Below are 22,598 nucleotides of genomic sequence, written 5' to 3' on the forward strand. Positions count from 1 at the left end.
CCCCGTCTCTACTAAAAATACAAAAATTAGCTGGGCATGGTGGCGTGTGCCTGTAATCCCAGCTACTCAGGAGGCTGAGGCAGGAGAATTGCCTGAACCCAGGAGGCGGAGGTTGCGGTGAGCTGAGATCGCGCCATTGCACGCCAGCCTGGGCAACGAGAGCGAAACTCCGTCTCAAAAAAAAAAAAAAAAAAAGGAAAAATAATAAAATAAAATAAAAATAAATAAAAATAAGAAACTGAGATTCAGAAAGCTGAAGTGGCTTCCTCAGGCCAAACATGAAGCTAGGAAGCAAACTCCAGTGTAACTAAGGCCTGTTTTCTTTGCCTTTTTTTGTGCAATGGTGCAATCTTGGGTCACTGCAACCTCCGCCTCCCAGGTTCAAGCAATCCTTTTGCCTCAGCCTCCTAAGTAGCTGGGACTACAGGGAAGTGTCACCACACCCAGCTAACTTTGTATTTTTAGTAGAGATGGGGTTTCACCATGTTGGCCAGGCTGGTCTCTAACTCCTGACCTCAAGTGACCCACTCGCCCCAGCCTCTCAAAATGCTGGGATTACAGGTGTGAGCCACCACGCCTGGCCCCCTCTGCCATTCTGCCATGTTGGACCACATCTGGTCTCTGGCAGTGAGTCTCCAGTGCTGAGGCCTGACTCTAGGCACTTTAGGGAGATGGAAACATTTTGAGGCTTGGCTCCTGTCTCTAGGGCTTTCTGTAATCAAGGTGAGGCGTAAGCTCAGACTGCTGGGAACGATAAGGCGAGGGGTCCTAATGGCCACTGCGAGACTTTAGAGGAAGGAAAAGAGAGTGAGGAAGCCAGAAAGACCTGAAGGTTGGATGCCTTTAGTTAAGGAGAAGGAAGGGGTGAGCCACAGGGGCAGTGCAGGCAGCTTTGGGGATGCTCGTCCGGGCCCTGGAGGGAATGGGCTAGGTAGGCCTGATGGAAGCAGGTGCGGGGTGGCTTGGGAACCTCTTGTCCTTAACATGTGTGGCTGGTTGGCCTGCAGAGCCCATGCTTTCCCTGCTCCTGGTTTGCCAGTTTCCCCTTTTTCTACCCCGCTCGCTCTGGTGTGACTGTCATCCTAAACAAGTGTCTTAGGAAGGGACTGACTACTGATTGGACAGATGCCAGCACTTACCCATGAGGCTGATGAGGCTGCCCAGTGCAGCCCCCTCTTGCCATCACAGACAGCAGAGTTGGGGGGCCTGGTCTCAAGAGCCCTGCTCTGTGAACTCAGCTGCATGCCGTTGACAAATTACTAAGTTTTTTCTGGGTCTCTGTTTCCCTGTCTGTCAGATGGGCTTGGGGATGTCATCTGTTGGGGTGGCTGGAATCGAGTAGGAACCAAGGCAGGTGTTTGGGGATCAGACTGTTGTTTTTTCGCCTCCCAGACTGCTCCCTACAGAGCTTCTGTGCTCAGGCAGACAGGGACCTACCAGCTCATCCGTGATTCCCTTGACCACCTGAGAGGTGGCCAGGGACAGGATGGGAGCTGTGGGGTAGCCTTTTGGATTCTTTAGAACCTGAAAGATGGAACCCTGAGGAAAAGGGTCATGGAGCCCAGAGGGAATCCTGGAAATGAGTCCAGCTGGGTTGAGGAAACAGCCCCTACACTCACCCCACCCCAAGCAGGAAACTCTATGCTGAGAACTTTCTGTTTAAGAGACCTCTGGGGAGAACTGGCCAGAAAGGAGCCGTTTGAGGGAGGGTTTAAAATTAGCCCGGGTGAAATGTGTGGCCCCTGGGGAGAACTGAAGCAGAGGTTTCTGTGGGGCTCCTCTAGTCTGGGTCTTTGACCCAAACCATGTCCTGCCTTCCTGGTGAGGATAGGGAGGAGCAAGGGGAGTGGTACTGATCTAGGTCCCTCCATCCAGGGCACTGGTGGCTGTCCTCTTTTGGCTTATCCTCTGGGGGTGAGGTGTTGGGGAGAGACCCTGAGCTACCCAGAGGGGTGGGTGCTCAGGTCCTGTTGTCCTTTTGCAGCACCCAAAGGCATGCATCACCTTTGCCAGGCTGAGTGTATAGTAGGGAGACCTGGGTAATTTTTTTGTTTTGTTTGAGACAGAGTTTCGCTCTTGTTACCCGGGCTGGAGTGCAATGGCGCGATCTCGGCTCACCGCAATTTCCGCCTCCTGGGTTCAAGCAATTCTCCTGCTTCAGCCTCCCAAGTAGCTGGGACTACAGGTGTGCGCCCCCATGCCCAGCTAATTTTTTTGTATTTTTAGTAGAGACGGGGTTTCACCATGTTGACCAGGATGGTCTCCATCTCTTGACCTCATGATCTACCCGCCTTGGCCTCCCAAAGTGCTGGGATTATAGGCGTGAGCCACCACGCCCAGCCCATGAGCCACCGCACCCAGACTGTTTTGTTTTTTTTGAGATGAAGTCTCCCTCTGTTGCCAGGCTGGAGTGCAACGGTATGATCTCGGCTCACCACAACCTCCACCTCCCAGGTTCAAGCAATTCTTCTGCCTCAGCCTTCTGAGTAGCTGAGGTTACAGGCATGTACCACCATGTGCCGATAATTTTGTATTTTTGGTAGAGACAGGGTTTCTCCGTGTCAGGCTGGTCTTTAACTCCTGACCTCAGGTGATCTGCCCACCTTGGCCTTTCCCAAAGTGTTGGGATTACAGGTGTGAGCTGCTGTGCCCCCCACCCACTTTTTTTTTTTTTTTTCCAGAAATGGAGTCTTGCTCTGTCTCCCAAGCTGGAGTGTAGTGGCACTATAGTAACTCAGTGAAGCATCTTTTTTTTTTTTTTTTTTTTTTTTTTGTAGATGGAGTTTTGCTCTAGTGGCCCAGGCTGGTGTGCAATGGCATAATCTCTGCTTAGCAGAACCTCTACCTTCCAGGTTCAAGCAGTTCTCCTGCCTCAGCCTCCTGAGTAGTTGGGATTATAGGCATGCACTAATACGCCTGGTTAATTTTATATTTTTAGCAGAGACAGGGTTTTTCCATGTTGACCAGGCTGGTCTTGAACTCCTGACTACAGGTGTGAGCCACTGTGCGTGGCCTTTTTTTAAGATGGAGTCTCACTCTGTTCCCCGGGCTAGAATGCAATGGTGTGACCTTGACTCACTGTAACCTCTGCCTCCTGAGTTCAAGGGATTCTAATACCTCAGCCTCCTGAATAGCTGGGACTGCAGGCATGGGCCACCACACCTGGTTAATTTTTGTATTTTTAGTAGAGACAGGGTTTCACCGAGTCGGCCAGGCTGGTCTTGAACTTCTTACCTCATGATCTGCCCGCCTTGGCCTCCCAAAGTGCTGGGATTACAGCCATGAGCCACTATGCCTGGCTGAGGCCTGGGTTTTGAGTTCCAGGTCTGCTGTCTTTTTTTTTTTTTTTTTTTTTTTGAGACGGAGTTTCGCTCTTGTTACCCAGGCTGGAGTGCAATGGCACGATCTCGGCTCACCGCAACCTCCGCCTCCTGGGTTCAGGCAATTCTCCTGCCTCAGCCTCCTGAGTAGCTGGGATTACAGGCATGCGCCACCATGCCCAGCTAATTTTTTGTATCTTTAGTAGAGACGGGGTTTCACCATGTTGACCAGGTTGGTCTCGATCTCTCGACCTCGTGATCCACCCGCCCCGGCCTCCCAAAGTGCTGGGATTACAGGCTTGAGCCACCGCGCCCGGCCCCAGGTCTGCTGTCTTTAAAGAACAAGCTGTGTGACCTTGGGCAAGTCAATTCTGCTTGGGGATTTATATGCACAGTTCAAGACCCTTACATCACAGAGCAGAGGCCTGCTGGGTTCGGGTCCAGGAACTCGGTTTGGCCCACCCTGGAGCATTGGCTGTCTGGATCCCCAGATGCTTCCAACAACAAGGCAGGATTGGAGTGGTGTGTATGCAGAGCATGGGCTGCCAGGGCAGTGAGGTGTGAGGTGCCATCACCCCAGGCCCGGGCACAGAGGCTGGCATAGCAGCACCTCTGCTGAGGGAAAGGCGTGTCCCAAGTGGGAAGATGTGTCCCAAGTGGCCCGAGACTCTGCTGGCTGTGCTTGGCAAAAGCTCAGATGAGGGGAGAAGTTTGTTCTCACCATGGCTGGGAGTCATTCTTGCGTGGATGGGAGTGGTGACAACAGTAACCAGCAGCTATCCTGGCTGGTTTCCTTTACATTCTTGGCCCTGTTGAATTCTCTGGGTGCGTTGAGTGCAGTTTTGCCTAACACTGCTCTGGCTTCCTAATACAAGCCACTGATCAAAGCCATTGTCTCAGGAAGGCTGTTGACTGGGGTCAGCGGGCCATCATTAGAGCATGGAGCAAGTTCTTTGGTCTTTGGTACCTCTCAAGAAGGGGATGCGGCCCACTGTAGGGCAACTAAATGCTTTCAAGAGTAGCTGCTTGATGGGGTGAAGCATGTGAACTTCTAAAATCTGCAGTGGTCAGTTCAGAAGACCTGTGTTTGGCTTAGCAGGAGGAGATGTGGCCCAGAGCAGGAGTCAAGTGTTTAGGGACACTCTGCTTGTTCACATTTTTTTTTTTTTTTTTGAGATAGAGTCTTGCACTGTTGCCCAGGCTGGAGTGCAATGGTGCAATCTCGTTTCACTGCAACCTCCACTTCATGGATTCAAGTGATTATCCTGCCTCAGCTTCCTGAGTAGCTGTGATTACAGGCACCTGCCAAAACGCCTGGCTAATTTTTGTATTTTTAGTAGAGACGGGGTTTCACCATGCTGGCCAGGCTGATCTTCAACTCCTGATCTCAGGCGATCCGCCGGCCTCTGCTTCCCAAAACGTGAAGCCACTGGCCTGGCCATATTGTTCATTATTCAGGAAGCTACAGTTTCAAAGTGTTTTAATGGATCCAAGCTATGGAGAATATCCCTTCCCCCATCACAATTTTTGGCTGATCAGGGCTTGCTAGTTTAGCCTTGGGTGCCAGCAGCATTTAAATAGCAGCAGTAACTGCAGTCACAGGATGGACACCTGGTGTTTAGACCTGGCTTGTAACCATGTTGGGGGCGAGGCTCGAAACTCACAGCATTGGCCCAGCACGGTGGCTCACACCTATAATCCCAGCACTTTGGGAGGCCGAGGTGGGCAGATCCCACTTGAGATCAGGAGTTCAAGACCAGCCTGGCCTATGTGGTGAAACCTTGTCTCTACTAAAAACATGAAAAATTAGCTGGGCATGGTGGTGCATGCCTTTAATCCCAGCTACTTGGGAGGCTGAGGTGGGAGAATCACTTGAACTGGGGAGGCAGGGGTTGCAGTGAGCTGAGATTGCACCACTACTACACTCTAGCCTGGGCAACAGAGCGAGACTCCATCTCAAAAAAAAAAAAAAAAAAAAAAAAAAAAATCCCAACTCACAGCCTGAAGCTGGCAAGATCCTGCTTGTTCTTTGAAACTCAGCATAATGGTTCTGACTCCTTACCCATTCCCCTGTTCAGTCAACATTTACTACCATCACCATGCTAGGAGCAGGGAGGGAGGCAGGAGTGTAAGGTGTTCCTTGCCGTTGAAGAGCCCACATCTCATGTAGGAGCAGGAGATGGATGACAAAGTTCCAGGCCCTCTTTTGAAATCAGTGCAGTGCCTAGTGGGCATAGGACTCTGTTTCCTTTACATCTTTGCTTCTTCCCAGACCAGACTGGAGCCTGTGTATCAGGAGGCCATGGGTATCATCTAAAAAAATACATACTTTTTTGTCTGAGGGGCCAGTAATACAATGGATAAAAAAAAAAGATAAAGCCGGCGCGGTGGCTCAAGCCTGTAATCCCAGCACTTTAGGAGGCTGAGGCGGGTGGATCACGAGGTCGAGAGATCGAGACCATCCTGGTCAACATGGTGACCCCGTCTCTGCTAAAAATACAAAAAATTAGCTGGGCATGGTGGCGTGTGCCTGTAATCCCAGCTACTCAGGAGGCTGAGGCAGGAGAATTGCCCGAACCCAGGAGGCGGAGGTTGCGGTGAGCCGAGATCGTGCCATTGCACTCCAGCCTGGGTAACGAGAGCAAAACTCTGGCTCAAAAAAAAAAAAAAAAAAGATATATTTTTATATGTACATTTTTAGGGAGGTTAGGCACTGTAGCTTTCTTCAGATTCTTAGAGGAGGCTTTTGTTTGAAAAGGCATGCTGATTAGCCGGGCGTGGTGACGTGCCTTTGTAATCCCAGCTACTTGGGAGGCTGAGCCAGGAGAATCTCTTGGACCTGGAAGGCAGAGGTTGCAGTGAGCTGATATCATGTCATTGCACTCCAGCCTAGGTAACAGAGTGAGACTCTGTTTCAAAAAAAAAAAAAAAAAAAAGTCATGCTAGGCTGGGTTTGTACCCTTATTGAACAGGGCTTTCTTTCTGCCTCTGTTCACCAGCAGACTCAGTCTGTGTGCAGAGGCATCTGGCAGATGCTGCATGATGCTGCTGGGATGAACCCAGAGAAGGGAAAGGGCTTTGAGAAAGTCAGTGCTGTAAAACTGCTAATTTGCCTTGGTGTCCAAGGAGGCCCAGGAAAGACTGAGTTCTGCCCTAAGCTTTAGAAGAATCCCAGTTGCCTGCCTGAAGGAAGAGCTGTCATCATCCGTTTGTCTTGGGCAGCCTGGCCCTGATCACTGGTCTGTGTCCCTAGGTCCGGACACTGTTTGTCAGCGGCCTCCCTGTGGACATTAAACCCAGAGAACTGTACTTGCTCTTCCGGCCGTTCAAGGTGAGTCAGGACCTGGCCACCCACTGGGTAGAGCCTGGGACCCTGTAGAAGCAGCGGGAGTGAATCTTGGGCCGGGGCCAGGCAGCAGGATCATGCAGGAAGGCGTGGTAGAGGCTGTGGGGGCAGCTGCAGCCCTCTTTCCTGGTTTTGTGAATTCACATGCTGCCTTCTGAGAATCCGTTTCCTCACCAGTTAAATGGAGACAGTGAGAATCTTTAAACACATGTGATCGTATAAAGAATGTTTGAGATTCAGTGTAACCTTTTCAGTTTGCAGAGGAGAAAACTTAAAAGGTAAGGTCTATGCTCTCAGGTCACGAGTTAGTGGAGCAAATGGGAATTTCTGCCTGAAGTGATGTGCGCTGCCGCCTGCTGCCCACCCCACGTGCTAGACCATGTGATTCAGAAAGCAGGGCGGCGGATGACACTGGGCAGTGGTGGAGGTCAGGGTGGGTTGATGTTGACGGGGAGAAGGGTGTGAGAATGATTCAGGGGATGCCTGGGGAAAGGGGGCTGATGAGGTGGCAGTGCTGGGTTAGCACAACACATACTTCTGACCCTTCCTAGTAACAGCCACCTCTCTCCGCAGGGGTATGAAGGGTCCCTGATCAAGCTCACTGCGAGACAGGTAATTTCTCTCCTGGGGTTTTCTTCCTCCCAGCCCAGACTGACTGCTGAGCTTGGAATGGAGGCCTGTTAACCTTTCCCTAATCTAGAGGCATCCAGCGGTAGAGACTTGCTCCCTGCTGTCCCAACGCCTCTTTACCAGCCAGCTGCTGGTCCTCCCTGTCTGTTTCTTGGGAATCTGGAAGCCACTACCTGCCCTACTGGCTGAGGACAGTAGAGCAGGTAGCCGAGCTCTAGCTTTTGATACAAGGAGGCCAAGGCCTGCGAGCCTTCAGTGGCTATTTGGGGTCTGGACTGATCCTTGGAAAATGAAGTTGGAGCCATTTTCAACCTGTTGCTCCTTGATTGACCCGGAGCCTTCCATGCCCTTGGTACATTGCAGTCCACTTTCTTGCTGTGGAAAACACTGAGACGTACTTTTAGTTATCTGCATGCATTAAAAAAAAAAATGCTTTTACTAAAAGAGCAATGTTTAATTTGGTGGAATTCAGCTCTGCTCGTGTCACTTCCCACAGGGTGTTCCCGGGGAGGGAGACTGGACTTTTGGTGCACATCAAGCTGCTGTTCCAGTGAACATGGGCTGGAGTTTTTGGGGGCTTTTTTCCTTCTATATTCTCTTCTCATAGCAAGGCAAATACTGTTTCCACATAGGTGATAGTCTTTGTTTCATTTTGTTTTGGAGGGAGAGGTGGAATGCTGGGAGAGATGTAAGGGTGTTCTCTCTTTTTCCTACTAGCCTGTTGGTTTTGTGATCTTTGACAGCCGGGCAGGAGCAGAAGCAGCCAAGAATGCATTGAACGTGAGTAGGTGGAGGACGGGTCTTCTCTGACCCGCAGACCTCTTAGGCACTGGGTGTGCAGATGTAGCTTATTTCCCAGCCATCCCTGGGCAGAGTCCTTGGCAGCAATGTCTGTGCCAAACGCCATTACTCCAGGCCTGAGCAGCCTTCCCTCTGCCTCAGCCACTGTGTGGGCAAGCCTTCCAGGCGAGCTTGTTTATAGGGCCCTTAACTGCCATTAACACTCTGGGTCCTCCAGAGTAAGCCTTTCTCTTCTCTTCTCTACCCATGTAGGGTATTCGCTTCGATCCTGAGAACCCACAGACCCTGAGACTAGAGTTTGCCAAAGCCAACACCAAGATGGCCAAGAGCAAGCTAATGGCAACTCCAAATCCCAGCAACATGCACCCCGCCCTGGGAGCACACTTCATTGCACGGGACCCCTGTGAGTGGCACTCCGAGCTGGCAGGGCCTCATGGAGGTGCATTCGGGGCAGACCTGCAGGCTCTTACAGAGGGAAGCCCCTTTTCCAGGAGGCTTTTAAAAATGTCTGTAGCCAGCCGGGCGCGGTGGCTCAAGCCTGTAATCCCAGCACTTTGGGAGGCTGAGGCGGGTGGATCACGAGGTCGAGAGATCGAGACCATCCTGGTCAACATGGTGAAACCCCGTCTCTACTAAAGATACAAAAAATTAGCTGGGCATGGTGGCACGTGCCTGTAATCCCAGCTACTCAGGAGGATGAGGCAGGAGAATTGCCTGAGCCCAGGAGGCGGAGGTTGCGGTGAGCCGAGATCGCGCCATTGCACTCCAGCCTGGGTAACAAGAGCGAAACTCCGTCTCAAAAAAAAAATAATAAAAATAAAAATGTCTGTAGCCACCATCTTTTGAGACACCTGGTTTTCCTCCCTCCCCCACAGCCTTTCTCGAGCTTCTGAGCTGCCAGGGCTCCTAGCTTCCCTGAAGCCTGCTCTGATTTCTCATTTGAGACGGGCTGAGGCCTGCCTGACAACTTGTTGAAGCAGGTGGGATGTGCACCATGACAGGCCAATTTAACGTGGCTTCCTTGCCTGGTCTCGGGGTCCTCGATGGTTGGGGGTGGCCTGGCCTCACTGTGGGGCACATGGCTCAGCTGTAGTGCTGGGTTCCCTTCTCTGTTCGGAAGGGGAGGCGAGTGTTCTGATAATGGAAGCCATTGTCTCCTGTTGTAGATGACCTGATGGGGGCTGCTCTGATCCCTGCATCCCCAGAGGCCTGGGCCCCCTACCCTTTGTACACCACAGAGCTGACCCCAGCCATCTCCCATGCTGCGTTCACCTACCCAGCTGCCACTGCCGCCGCCGCTGCCCTCCACGCTCAGGTAAGCCCCTTAGGGTTGGGGAGGGTGAAGAACGAGGGCTCTAAGCTGGCCAGACTTTGCACCGCCTGGCCGCTCGGACGCTGCTGTCTCAGAGCTGCAGCAGAACTCTGTCTTCCTTGATGGTTTGAAAGCCCAGACCCCAGGGACCTATGTGTCCCTGCCCCTGGCTTTAGGATCTGACAGGGAGGGAGAAGATAACCCACAAATTCCCGTGGAGGATGCCAGGCAGCCCAGCTGCAGTTCTCCAGCCCCGAGCACTCCTGCACAGGTCCCGACTGTGTTCTCCCATGGTGATGGGACCTTGACTCCAGTCCTAACCTGGGTATGGTCGCCGCAGCCAGACCGCTTGCCTCTGCCGCTGCCTGTCCCTTTCATCAAGCTCTTAAAGATTGCTGTGCCTTGATTTTTTTTTTTTTTAAATTATCTGGATAATGAGAATGATCATATAATCTGCATCAGGGGATTGTCAAAGTTAGACGTCAAGATAAAGTGACTAGTGAGTGCCAGGCCAGAACCTGGAGCACCCAGAGAGCTCACTGAGCATTGGCTCTTGCTTCCATGAAGGCTGGACGCTGTCCACTGTGAACCTGTGCTGGGCAGGAAGCAGGAAGTGAATGCTTCTGGGGAGAGTTGGGGCTGTTAGAGCTGGGCGGGGAGGGCTCTGTGTGGGGTGCTGATCTGGGTGCCCAACGGGCAGGCAGCTGGTTAGGCCCTCCCCTGGCCATGCAGGCACTTCCTCTGGTCTGACTCTGCCACAAGTGCAGGTCACTGTAGCACACTGCAGGGGAGGTCTCATCCCACTGTGCGTGTGTCGGGGAGCAGGGATGGTGCCTCACAGTGGCAGTGACAGAATGGAGCCAGGTACCCATAGGAAGGAGCTGGAGGGCACTCCCCAGCTCACCTCATCCTCTGACCAGCCAGGTGATGAGTGCTGATCCCAGGAAGAGCAGCCCGGTCAGGGCGTGCTGTCCTGCCACAGGGAAGAGAATCAAGGTTGCTGGGACCTGGTTGGAAAGCAGGAGGGGAAGAGGAAGGAAAGCATGAGTACCCTTCATGCTTTCCTCGGCCTCACAACGTTCAGCTGTGCTGAGGGCAGAATCAGAGGTAACCTTGGTACTCTTCTCCAGCCAAGCACCACAAATAGCTGGAAAATTGATCAGAGGATAAGGACGGTGGTAAAGACCTTCTCCTGGAGGGAATTGTTGGGTATTTACTGCAAACTGGGTTCTGTGGCCAGAATAGAGTGGGCAGCAGGGAAGCCCATCCTGTCTACTCTGACCTGGGCAGTTACTTGATGGTTCAGGTCAAGCGGGCAGGCTTAACCGCGAGGCCCTGGGAGGCACTGGAAGGAATCACAGACTCCCACCTCACAGGGCTGCTCACTTTTGATCCCAGCTTTGGTACCAATTAGATACATGATCCTCACCTCTGGTCCTCCGTGTCCCCATCTGTAAAATGAGAGGGATAGAGCAGATCAGGTGGAGAGGTTCTGCCCCATCCTCTGAGTTGCTAGGCTGTGACAGAGGTTGGGAGCCAGGGACAATGAGTTCGTCAAACGAATCAGAAAGGGCACCTCTGCCCATCCTTCTGGGGGTAGCGTTGCTCTCTGGCCCTGAGGTCCACGCCACGCGGCCTCCTTCCTCCCGTTGACTTCCTTCCCAGTTTTCTCCCACCCCATCCGCACTCTGCGGCTGTCCAACGCTGGCCCAAATCCTGGTTCTCAACAGCTGTGGGATGTTGGATGTGTTACCCATTGTCTCTGTGTTTCTATAAAGTGGTGATAATAGTGCCTATTTGATAGGCGTGCTGTTAGCGTGATGGCATGGAGGAAGTGTAGGTGATCGTGATTGTTAGTTAATATCGCTATTGTGTGGGTCTCCTTAGGTCTTCTCTGAGGCTGGAGGCATCTTTGTTCCTGAGTTCCTGCTTTCTAGCCTTCCTTGGACAGGGACTGGGATAGTGGCCACTCACCACAAAGGGTAGTGGCGTTTTGGGGGAGGCAGGCTAATGGGAAGAGATTAGACCAGGGAGTTGTTAGTTCTGTGCTTGCTACCAAACTCTCTGGGCAGCCATATCCTCAATAGTAAAAACAGGCTGGGTGAAGTGGCTCACGCCTGTAATCCCAGCACCTTCAGAGGCTGAGGTGGGCAGATCACGAGGTCAGGAGATTGAGTCCATCCTGGCCGACGTGGTGAAACCCTGTCTGTACTAAAAATACGAAAAAATTAGCTGAGCGTGGTGACGCACGCCTGTAGTCCCAGCTACTCGGGAGGCTGAGGCAGGAGAATCGCTTGAACCTGGGAGGCAGAGGTTGTGGTGAGCCAAGATCGCGCCATTCCACTCCAGCTTGGGCAATAAGAGTGAAACTCTACCTCAAAAAAAAAAAAAATACATTTTATTTTTTCCTTCCAACAGCCCCACTCCTTGAGCTGTGACAGTGCTGCCCCAGAGATGGAGGTTGAAAGTGTCTAAATAAAGGAAGTATGGATACTGTTGATCTTAAGCGGATTGTTCTGAACTAAAGGACCAACAGAAGGACTGAGTTTTTCTGTGCCTGAGGGCAAGGAGGTGACTTCAAGAGGAGGTAGCAGCTAAAAGGCAAGGGGGTGAAAGCGAGTACCCCCTCCATTTTCTACCGCAGCTGCATGCCCTTTGCTGGTAGCCCAGCCTGAGCCCAGGCCTCCACAGCTGTGTGGCTGCAGAGACCAGACCTGCAGGAGGGGCCTGGGGGTTGTTCAGTCCTGCACTGCCTTGGCGTGAAGCCACCTTGCCTGGCCTTCTAACTGTCTTGATAGAATCTTCCTCTTTAAGAGGGTGAGGCACAAAAGCAGCTGTGGATGGCAAGCCCAATGGAGTTTAGCATAGAAAAATGGTGGCCTGAAACCAGGGCTTCTTAGTGTCCTGTTGCATCCCAGGGACCTCCCAGACTGGATTTCATTTTCCATTCCAACCTGAGGATATGGGGGGTCTTCCATGACTCTTTTCTCCCCCTTAAACTGGTTCAGCCATTTCCCAGTGAGTGACCTTAAGGTTACATAAACTCCCTTGCCTCTATTTTCTTATCTGTATAATGGAGATGATAATAGCATCTACTTCCTAGGGTTTTTGTGAGGATTAAATGAATTTAGTATATGAAATCTACCTAGAACAGCATCTGGCGCATGGAAAGTGCTTCATGAGCAGTTGCTATTATTATATTAGCATATCTGCATTTATGAAATAAAACACGCAGTTCCCTTTGGCTTATCATCCAATCCCCAAAAAACCTGTCCTTTTAATTCTTCACTTTGGTAGGTAGTTTGGAGCAGGTGTGTAAGTAAGTCCATATGTGTGAATCTTAGAAAAATTATAATACTTATTTAATCTTTTAAAACCTTAAATATTGGCCGGGCGCGGTGGCTCAAGCCTGTAATCCCAGCACTTTGGGAGGCCGAGGCGGGTAGATCACAAGGTCGAGAGATCGAGACCAACCTGGTCAACATGGTGAAACCCCGTCTCTACTAAAAATACAAAAAATTAGCTGGGCATGGTGGCGCGTGCCTATAATCCCAGCTACTCAGGAGGCTGAGGCAGGAGAATTGCCTGAACCCAGGAGGCGGAGGTTGCAGTGAGCCGAGATCGCGCCATTGCACTCCAGCCTGGGTAACAAGAGCGAAACTCCGTCTCAAAAAAAAAAAAAAAAAAAAAAAAAACGTTAAATATTAGAGGGCCTGGCGCAGCGGCTCACGTCTGTAATACCAGTACTTTGGGAGGCCGAGGTGGGCAGATCACCTGAAGTCAGGAGTTCAAGACCAGCCTGGCCAACTTGGTGAAACCTCATCTCTACTAAAAAGTAGAAAAATTAGCCGGGTATGGTGGCAGGCACCTATCATCCCAGCTACTCAGGAGGCTGAGGCAGGGGAATTGCTTGAACCCAGTAGGCAGAGGTTGCGGTGAGCTGACATAGTGCCACTGTTCTCCAGCCTGGGTGACAGAGTGAGACGCCATCTCAAAAAAAAAAAAAAAAAAAAAAGGAAAAAAACCTTAAATATTAAGACTTTAAAATACATGTATATATTAGTAAGTGTAGCTCTACATTTTGGATGCCTGGCCAGTACACCATCATATGAATGTGTCCAGCTCCCTGTAGATGGTAAGTTGGTTTGTTTACACTGTATTTGCTACTGATAGCTATACAACAATGGGTGTCCTTGTGCACACTTCTCTGGGCACGTCTTCTGTTTTATTTTCTTTATGATAAATTCCTAGAACTATAACAAGGTCAAAGTGTAGACTTACCAATCTGGGCTAAATACTGTTTTAATTTCAGATGAGTGAGGCTTCCATATTTTTGGTTGCTTATATATCTTTTTTAGGTTTTTTTTTGAGACAAGGTCTCACTCCATTGCCCAGGCTAGAGTGCAGTGGTGTGATCTTAGCTCTTCGTAATCTCTGTCTCCTGGACTCAAGCATGATCCTCCTGCCTCAGCCTCCCAAATTGCTGGGATTACAGGTATGTGCTACCATGCCTGGCTAATTTCTGTATTCTTTAGAGATGGGGTTTCGTCATGTTGGCCATACTGGTCTCAAATTTCTGGGCTCAAGATATCCCCCCACCTCTGCCTCCCAGAGTGCTGGGATTAAGGCGTGAGCCATCGCGCCATTGCGCCTGGCCTTATATTTATTCTTGTGTAGGTTCATCCTGTTGCTTGCTTTCTGGTGTATCTTCTCAGCTGGTCTGTCCCACGGTCTGAGAGAGGGCTGCGTTTGCGTCCTCTGCTCTTTGTTTTGAAGCAGCCCTCTGGGAGCCTGGTTGGGTGGACTCTCAGGAGCCCCAGCTCCTCCTGTGCACAGCTGGAGACCCTGAAAGGACACTGTGGGTGCCTTGTCTTGCTGGCCTGGCCCCTGCGGGAGGTCTCCTCTTCTGAGCTGGAGCAGAAAGAAAAGATCTAGGAAGGGACTGTGTGGCTTCTAGAGGACCCAGGCCACTGGCCTATGCTGGACACCCGAAGGAAGTGGAAAAGCAGCCACTCTAGTGTGTTCTGTATGCTTCAGTGGCATGGCTGTCCAAAGCCCATAAATGGGAGCTTTTCTCTACTTTCTCCCTAAGGAGTCACGTGACTCATCTCAGGCTGGAGGGAAAGTCGCTGCTTTGGAAGCAGGAGTCCCAGCACCTTGTGGCTAGAGTGTAAGGCAGGATCCAGCAGATTCGCTGGAGGTGGCCGTACGAAGTCATTCAAGGCCTCAGATTCCCAGTGGTGAAAGAGGGTGGGTTGCAGGCCTCCTGAGCTCCTCCCACTCTGTCGTCCCCTTGTCTGGCCCTGCGGGACACCCAGCCCGTCAGGCATTTCTTGCCGTGGGGCTGCGCCAGCTGGAGGTCACATGAAGGGCAGTGGTCTGGGCCCACTAAGGGGCTCCCTGGGCCGGTGCCAACCACCAGCTTCTCAGTAGCAGCACTGCTGATTTCCTCATGTGTCCGTCTCTTGTGGAATAAGTTCTTGTTTCCAGCCAGGCTTTTAGCTTCCTGCTGAGCTCCTGAGGAGGTGGTGGCTGGAATTCTACCCTGTACAAAACAGGACCTAGAATGTGTGGGGGGACACGAACCAGTTCTTGGGAAGCTTCTGTCAGCCCTGAGATGGCCTGGCATGGCTCACCCAGGAAGCAGGAGTTCCCAGCAGCCAAGTGGGTAACTGGGTCTGCCTGCTCCGACCTCAGCGGAGCTGTCTGCAGGCCCAGCTTCTCCTTCCCTCCCACATGCTTGTGTGCTGCCCTCTCCCTTCCTAGGGGGGACTCCCGCTCCCCTCCCAGGGTGCTCATTCCCAGACCCCAACTCAAGGTCCTGTGTTGTCCTGCCCCCACCCTTTCCCCGGCGATCCTGGGTCAGGCTAAGGCAGACATGCTTCACTGTGTGTGACTGGGGCAGGCGGCCTTCCCTGCGGTCTTTGCAGTCAGCATACTTCCCTTCCAGATGATCAGCCCATCGGCAGGAGGGAGTGTGCCATTTTCTTGACCAGTTTCTGGGAACCCAGCTTTGGGGTGACTGCTCTGTGAGGCCTTCTGGCTAGTGCCAGGGTTTAGACAGCTTCCAGGCACTGGTGAGGATGATCTCAGATAGCTGCCACCTGCCTGAGGTTGCAGACTTCTAGACTTAAGGAGCTTGTGATGGAGGGCAGGCACAGCAGGGCTGGGAAGGTCAAAACAAGGGAGCCTCGGCTGGGTCTCATCCATGGCTTCTCTGAAGAATCAGGACCAACACTGGAGAGGCCTACCCCTTGGGGTCTACATGGGTTTGGTTTTGTTTAATTGAGACAGGGTCTCACTAATGTTGCCCAGATTGGTCTTGAACTCCTGGGCCTCATGTGATCCTCCCACTTCAGCTTCCCGAAGTGTTGGGATTACAGGTGTTTGCCACTGCACCCGGCCCTTACTGTATCTTTCTCTTTTTTTTTTTTTTTGAGATGGAGTCTCCCTATTTCACCTAGGATGGAGTGTAGTGGCACCATCTCAGCTCACTGCAACCTCCGCCTCCTGGGTTCAAGTGATTCTCCTACCCCAGTCTCCTGAGTAGTTGAGATTATAGGTGCACACCACTACACCCAGCTAATTTTTTTGGTATTTTTAGTAGAGATAGAATTTCACCGTGTTGGTCAGACTGGTCTTGAACTCCTAACCTCGTGATCCTCCCACCTTGGCCTCCCAAAGTGCTGTGATTATAGGCGTGAGCCACCGCACCCGGTCTTACTGTATCTTTACATCCTGTCTTACCTGATCCTCACAACCACCATGACTTTTTAATTTCTGTCCTATAGCTGGATAAGGACACTGAGACTCAAAGAAGTCAAACAAAAAATGTATGAGGCTCATTCTCCCAACGTTAGGAATTCCGTGGTCTGTCAGTAAATGGGAAGGGTGGGTTGCTGGCATCACTCCCCCCGGCTGCCGGGACTCCTGCCAGCATAGCGTGGCCCATTTGAATTGGGCTTAGTGGAGTATGAGACGCCTGCGTGACCTTCTCTCGCTGGAACCGGTGTCCCGCAGAGGAGGCACGTCAGGCAGTGCTCTCTCACTTTCCCAGTGAAGAAACTGATGCTTAAAGGTGAGTACCTGGCCCGACGTCTGCCAGACAGTCAGTGACAGAACCGGGACTCCAGCGGGGACACCGATGGCCATGGTTCCCAAGTTTCCTGTTGAGTGAAGGGGTGCACAGCTGGCTTCCTGACATTGGCTTCTCTTGCAGGTGCGCTGGTACCCTTCCTCTGACACCACCCAGCAAGGATGGAAGTACCGTCAGTTCTGTTAGTTCTTTAGTAAGTGTTGCCCCAGAGGCCAGGACAGGTGTCCTCCTCAACTCCTGCTCCCTGCAGGGCTGGCGTTCGTCCCTCCGTCCGGGTCTTGAGAGCTTAGCCGAGCCCAGAGCTTGGTCCCGGGTGCGTCAGGCTGGTTTTTCCTTCTGCCTGTGACTGCAGACCATCCACTCGTAGAGCCCCTCGCCAAAGGCCGGCCTGGCTTTGGCTCCAGTGCCACGCCTGTGCTCATGGCTGCCTCTCTCCCTCCCTCCAGGTCTGGTCACCGGGGAGTTGGTTCTGGGAATCTATGGGGGTGCCGGGACAGGCGCCCTGAGCTCCCACCGCCCCCGGGCGGCCTGCACAGAGCTGCTGCTGCCCTCCAGACACTGTGAATCCTAAGCCTGACTCAGTGGACTGCTTCCTGTCCCTCCCTCCCTCTTCCTCAGCCCTGTTCTGCACCCTCAAGCCTTTCTCCAGTGCCTCCCAGGAGGATTTAGGGACCTTCCAGATCCAGCTCAGAGGCCTTACTGGGACCCAGCAAGGCCTGACCTCCCACCCAAACTTGCTTCTGTAGCTCCCTCTCGAGGAGGCGAGGTGTTTAATTTTGCATGTTTTCTGGCATGAATGAAGACACTTACACTTGTGTATATGTGAGTGTACAGTTTGTTCTCACACTGTCACCATAGCGACAGGTCCCGGCCCCCAGTGGTTCATCCCGCCTGGCCCCTCCTCACCCTGCCCCTGCACCCACCCCGCTTCAGGGAGGCCCCGAGCCCTGTGGCCCCATGTGCCTCCAGGCTCAACTCCCACGTCCACCCAACAGGTAGATGGGGTTTGCTTTTTCATTTCACACTGGGCTCCTCTGTTGCTGTCTCCTTGGACCAGCCCCCTCTGCCCATCCTGTTCACCTCTCCACAGCGCACCTCGCCCGCCGCTGCTCCCCGTTTCTTCCAAACCTCAAAACCAACCAAACCGTGAAAAGTATTTTTGTACCCCATGTAACAAAATATTTATGCATCATAAAGGATTTTTCATGTGTGTACCATTAATTATTGAAGAGACCTCGTTCGCCCTGTCAGATAAGTTTAATGTTTAGTTTGAGGCATGAAGAAGAAAAGCGTTTCCATTCTTCAGCAGTAAGCCTTTGTGTCAGGCATTTGTTTAAGAAAATGAAATGAAGGAAGCATTGTGCAATGTTTTTTGTTTTGAGCATATCAGTGCTTTACTGTCAGCCGCAGCTGTGACCGTCTGGCCGTTTCAGAGTCGGGAGCCGAGGTGGCTGTTGTCATTGCTGATCCTGTGAGAATGTGAAACTGGATAATATATGAAATGCAAAATAAAACAAAATCAAGATGACTGCTCTCTGGCCTTTGCTTCCCCCTTCCATAGGATGCAGTCTGCCGTTGAAAAGGCAGTGCCGGAGCAATGTGGAGTCGGGGGAAGGAAGTGAGGTGGGCCTGGCGCGCTGGCGGCTGGCTTGTGCTGTAGAGGTGGGGAGGACCCTGGAGCTCGCTCAGCCTCTCCCGCCTCTGCCTCCCTCTTGTAAGCTTCAGAAACAAAGTCCTAGAGGACGTGACTTGCCCAAGGGCCCGGCAGCTGGGGCTTCACTTTCTTACTTCCAGGCTGTCAGGGTAGGGAGAGACTCCCTGCACCCAGAGCAGGCCCCCAGTGGGACCATCCTTTTCTAGGGGTGCTGTGACCCATTCAGCTTGACCCTTCGCAGCCTGTGGTCTTTTCCAGCCTCGCTCTGGTACAGGAGGACCGAGGTTTGGGCTGTTGGGCTCCGCCAGGTGGTGTCTGTCCTTTGCGAGGCTGTGCTGGAGGGAAGGCTGGGACCTGGAATTTTGCCCAGAAGGGGTTAACCTCATCTGCCCTGTAGTCTACAGGCTGCAACTCTGATTCCTCTGATTGAGCAGGAGGAGCAAATGGGTGTGAGGGTCAGGGAGGCTGTGCAGTGCCAAGAGCCCAGCTGGGGTGCCTGCCGTGGCCCTGAGGCTTCCTTTTTGTGACTTGAGGTCTCAGGTTCCTTGTCTGTGAAGTTGTGGCTTGAAATCCTTTCCAGCTCTTACCGGAGGGCTGGCGCGCTGAACTCGGGGTTTAATGGTTTGTTTTTTTAATCCACTCCTAGGAGACCTACCCTGTACCCCACCCCATCTGAGACCCAAAGCCGTGGCTGGACAAGGGAGGTGGTAGGGGCCCCAGAACCCCACTTCCCAGTAGATGTTGCCCCAGCCTTGCTCTGAGTCAAACTAAAGTGGCTGTGGCTGGCTCTGGTCACTTCCTCACTTGCCCCTCAGGTGACCACACCCCACCTTCACCCCTTTCCTGAATCCCAGTCCTGCACTGGTCGGCTTGGGTCTAAGATGGCACTGCTAGTGAATGTGTCAGCTGGTGACATGTGTGGCCCAGCTTCTGTGAGGGAGGAGGAGGAGGAGCCTGGCCAGGAGCAGGCCCTGCAAGTAACTGTGGGTAAGTTACCTGGACCTCAGAGGGAGGCTGTGTTCCTGCCTGGAGGAGTCGAGGGTTACCCGTCTCCTGAGCTGTGCTCTTTGCCTCGATACAGTATTGGACCAGCTGGCAAGGCTGCCCAGCCTTCAGCCCCTGCCTGTGCCACTGGGGAAGCTGCTCTGAGCCCTGAGGCCCCCACCCAGGGCCAAGCCGAGCTCTGACCTACTTCGTCTGTGTCAGGAACCACTGGGTCTTCCCAAGGTGGTGAATTATTTAGCGAGGGCGCCTGGGCCTTTCTGAGAGGGGCTAAGACAGCTGCTCCATAATTTAAAGGCCCCTGCGCCTGCAGCTTCCCTGGGGGGCCTCCTTCACGCTTTAGCGAGCAGGGCCCGGGCCTGGTGCTGAGAGGAGGAGCTGGGGAAGGAGAGGCCTGCAGCCATTCTAGAGGGCGCTCTCAGCAGGACTGGGGGCATTTCTCGGGGTGCGGCCTCTGCAGAAAGGCCTTAGTGGATAGTCACGTTTGGACTGAACGTGGGTTGAGGAGCCTCCAGTAGTTTAAGGCTTCCTGGCTGGGGTCAGAATCAGCTGTTTCCTGATTCCCTGTCCTGCGCTCTTTCCAGAAAGCAGATCTTTGTTCCCAGAGGTGTTGAGTCCTGATCGCTGATTGCAGGTCAATGTGTTCTTTCCCTTCTGAAAGGGAGTTAGGCATCTGGAACCACCAGCGTTCCCCCAGTCCCTGCACCCTGAGATGATGGAGTCTCTCTGTGTCGCCCAGGCTGAAGTGCAGTGACATGATCTTGGCTCACTGCAACCTCCGCCTCCTGGGTTCAAGCCATTCTCCTGCCTCCGCCTCTCGAGTAGCTGGAACTACAGGCATTCGCCACCACACCCAGCTAATTTTTCTTTTTGTGAGACGGAGTTTCTCTCGTTGCCCAGCCTGGAGTGCAACGTCGGGATCTCGGCTCACCATAAACTCTACCTCCCAGGTTCAAGCGATTCTCCTGCCTCAGCCTCCTTAGTAGCTGGGATTACAGGCGTGCGCCACCACACCTGGATAATTTTGTATTTTTAATAGAGATGGGGTTTCTCCACGTTGGTCAGGTTGGTCTCGAACTCCCGTGTTCAGGTGATTTGCCTGCCTTGGCCTCCCAAAGTGCTGGGATTACAGGCGTGAGCCACGATGCCTGGCCCCCACCAGGGTTCTTTTTGGTTTGGGGGTCTCTTCCCAGCAACGATAAAATCTCCCTGTTGGCAGAAGAGGCTGTCTTTCCGTGTAACCCCCTCCCCGCAAGCACACTAGTGAGGCTAGTACTAAACAGATGCTTGTGAGCCACTGGGAAGCCCTTGCTCCCCCCACACCCTGGCCAGAGCAAAAGAGATGGTGCTTGTCACCCTCACTGGACCATCCTTGGGTGCTGCTGACTAGTCACCATTTTTTCTTTTCTTTTTTCTTTTTTTGGAGACAGGGTCTCTCTGCTACACTGGAGTGCAATGGTGTGATCATGGTTCATTGCAACCTCTGCCTCCTGGGCTCAATTAATCTTCCCACCTCAGCCTCCAGAGTAGTAGCTGGGATCACAGGCACACACCACCATGCCTGGCTAATTTATGTATTTTTTTGTAGAGACCCAGGGGTTTCACCATGTTGGCCAGACTGGTCTGAAACTTTGGGGCTCAAGTGATCCACCTGTCTCAGCCTCCCAAAGTGCTGGTATTACAGGCATGAGCCATGATGCCCAGCGATTTTAAGGGATGGATGGGACTTATTTGGGAGCTTTCCCAGGCAGGTTCCCAGGTTCCAGGCTGTGTGGGCTGACACAATGATGCATCTTGGGGATCAGTACAAGGTAAGTCCAGGCCGCATGGGGTCCAGAGGTCCGGAGCAGGGGCGGGAGGGATCCACACCCACCTCATGCCCACTGTTCTACCCCACCCTGTCCTGCCCACACGTGCCCTGCAGAGCTGTGTTTCCTGAGATCTGGAATAAAGCCTTTGGTTCTTGAGTTTTTTGTCAGAAGGCAAATATCCCTGAGAAACCAGGCTAAGTCCCTCACAGGAGGGAAGTAGGGAAAGTGCCAGAAGGGGACCGTGGAAGGGAAAGGTGGAAAATGGGAGGATGAAGACTCCTGCCAAGGTATGAGGAGGAGGGAGCAGAGCCACCCCAGTCAGCTGAGGGCCTGCCCTACCTCACATCCTCTGCCACCCAGGTGGCCCCGTAGGAGGGCAGGGCCTGCCCCAGTGCCTGCTCCCAGGCAGAGGAAGGGCTCCAGGAGCAAAGAGAGCAAGTCTGGACAGGATCACTGTCTTGGCAACTTTCCAGGGTGGCCTGGAAAGGGACATGTGGTCCGGGTCCATTCCGTTCCCCTTCCCCCACCTCCTTGACCATCACCCCCCGGCTCCCTGGTCTCTGGTTGGGATGTGGGAGTAGGAACCTCTGCGGGAGTTTGGAGGGAGGTCAGGTGCCCTTGGCCATTGTCTTCATGACCTTCCAGCCACCTCCTTAAATCTGTTCTTCTGAGGGGCCCTTCAGATGACCCCAGGAAACCAGGATCGGATGTTGGCATTGAGTCCACCCAGCTCTCCCATTCACCGATGGAGACGGTGAAGCACAGAGGTGAGTGGTTTGCCCTAAAGCCAGCCCCTTGTTGTTTTGGAGACAGTGGCCAATGCATGCCCCACTGGTGTCGCCTGCCTTCCAGTCAGTCCAGCACCGCACAGGTTAGGCAGGCAGCAGACGCCTCACACACAGGCTTGGAAGCCTCTCCCTGCAGTGCTAGAGCCGTGGTTGTGGTTCAGGGCTGCTGGCTGCACACCTCTTCGTACATACTCTCGTCTTCTGTCTTGGTGTAAATATGACCCGATCTTCCCTGGGACACTGGGTCTTACTCCCTGGTTAAGGGATAAAGAGGACAAAGAGAAGCCCTTAGGGACCCATCTAGCTTCAGCTTAGCCTTGTGTAGTCTGGTCTTCAACCCAGTGATCAGGGTTGTTGGACCTGCAGGACACATCTGGCTCTCAGCTTATGCAAGAACCAAGACAGTGGATCTGCATTTCTGTCTGTAGCAGAGAAAATGCAGCCGTTGAGTAGGAGGAGCCTAAGAGATGGGAATGGCTGTGTCATCCCGGAAAAGCCCAGGCCTTTCCTCGGAGTGTGTGTTTCTTTGTGACTATGTTTCCTTCCCTTATCAGGTTATGAGTTTTAATGACGACACAATAAGATTGGTTGTGTTATGACACAATAACGTGCCTAACACATAGTAGGTACTCCCTAAATGTTTTCTGTGGTTATTTTTATTTATTTATTTTTGAGACGGAATCTCACTCTGCTGCCCAGGCTAGAGTGCAGTGGCGCAATCTTAGCTCACTGCAACCTCCGCCTCCCGGGTTCAAGCAATTCTCCCTGCCACAGCCTCCCAAGTAGTTGGAATTACAGGCACCCATCACCATGCCTGGCTAATTTTTGTATTTTTAGT

The 22,598-nt window shown here is 52.7% G+C and overlaps 1 protein-coding gene across 5 annotated transcripts in view; it reads left to right on the plus strand.

Moving 5' to 3' along the window:
• The window catches only part of RBPMS2 (RNA binding protein, mRNA processing factor 2), a 41,173-nt gene extending 23,140 nt beyond the window's left edge, over window positions 1-18,033 (plus strand). For 2 of the 5 annotated variants that reach the window (XM_074392829.1, XM_074392830.1), the window contains exons 2-7: window positions 6,574-6,651; window positions 7,240-7,278; window positions 8,014-8,076; window positions 8,350-8,500; window positions 9,264-9,412; window positions 16,629-18,033. In XM_074392829.1, coding sequence (XP_074248930.1) covers window positions 6,574-6,651; window positions 7,240-7,278; window positions 8,014-8,076; window positions 8,350-8,500; window positions 9,264-9,412; window positions 16,629-16,691 — 543 coding nt within the window. In that variant the 3' untranslated portion in view covers window positions 16,692-18,033. Of the gene's footprint in view, window positions 1-6,573; window positions 6,652-7,239; window positions 7,279-8,013; window positions 8,077-8,349; window positions 8,501-9,263; window positions 9,413-11,827 lie in introns of all 5 variants that reach the window. The other 3 variants (XM_039469376.2, XM_039469378.2, XM_039469377.2) reach the window with 3 other exon arrangements.
• The last annotated feature ends 4,565 nt before the right edge of the window (window positions 18,034-22,598 follow it).

Source organism: Saimiri boliviensis, chromosome 2 (genome assembly GCF_048565385.1).
Source record: "Saimiri boliviensis isolate mSaiBol1 chromosome 2, mSaiBol1.pri, whole genome shotgun sequence".
In the NCBI taxonomy this organism is placed as follows: domain Eukaryota; kingdom Metazoa; phylum Chordata; class Mammalia; order Primates; family Cebidae; genus Saimiri; species Saimiri boliviensis.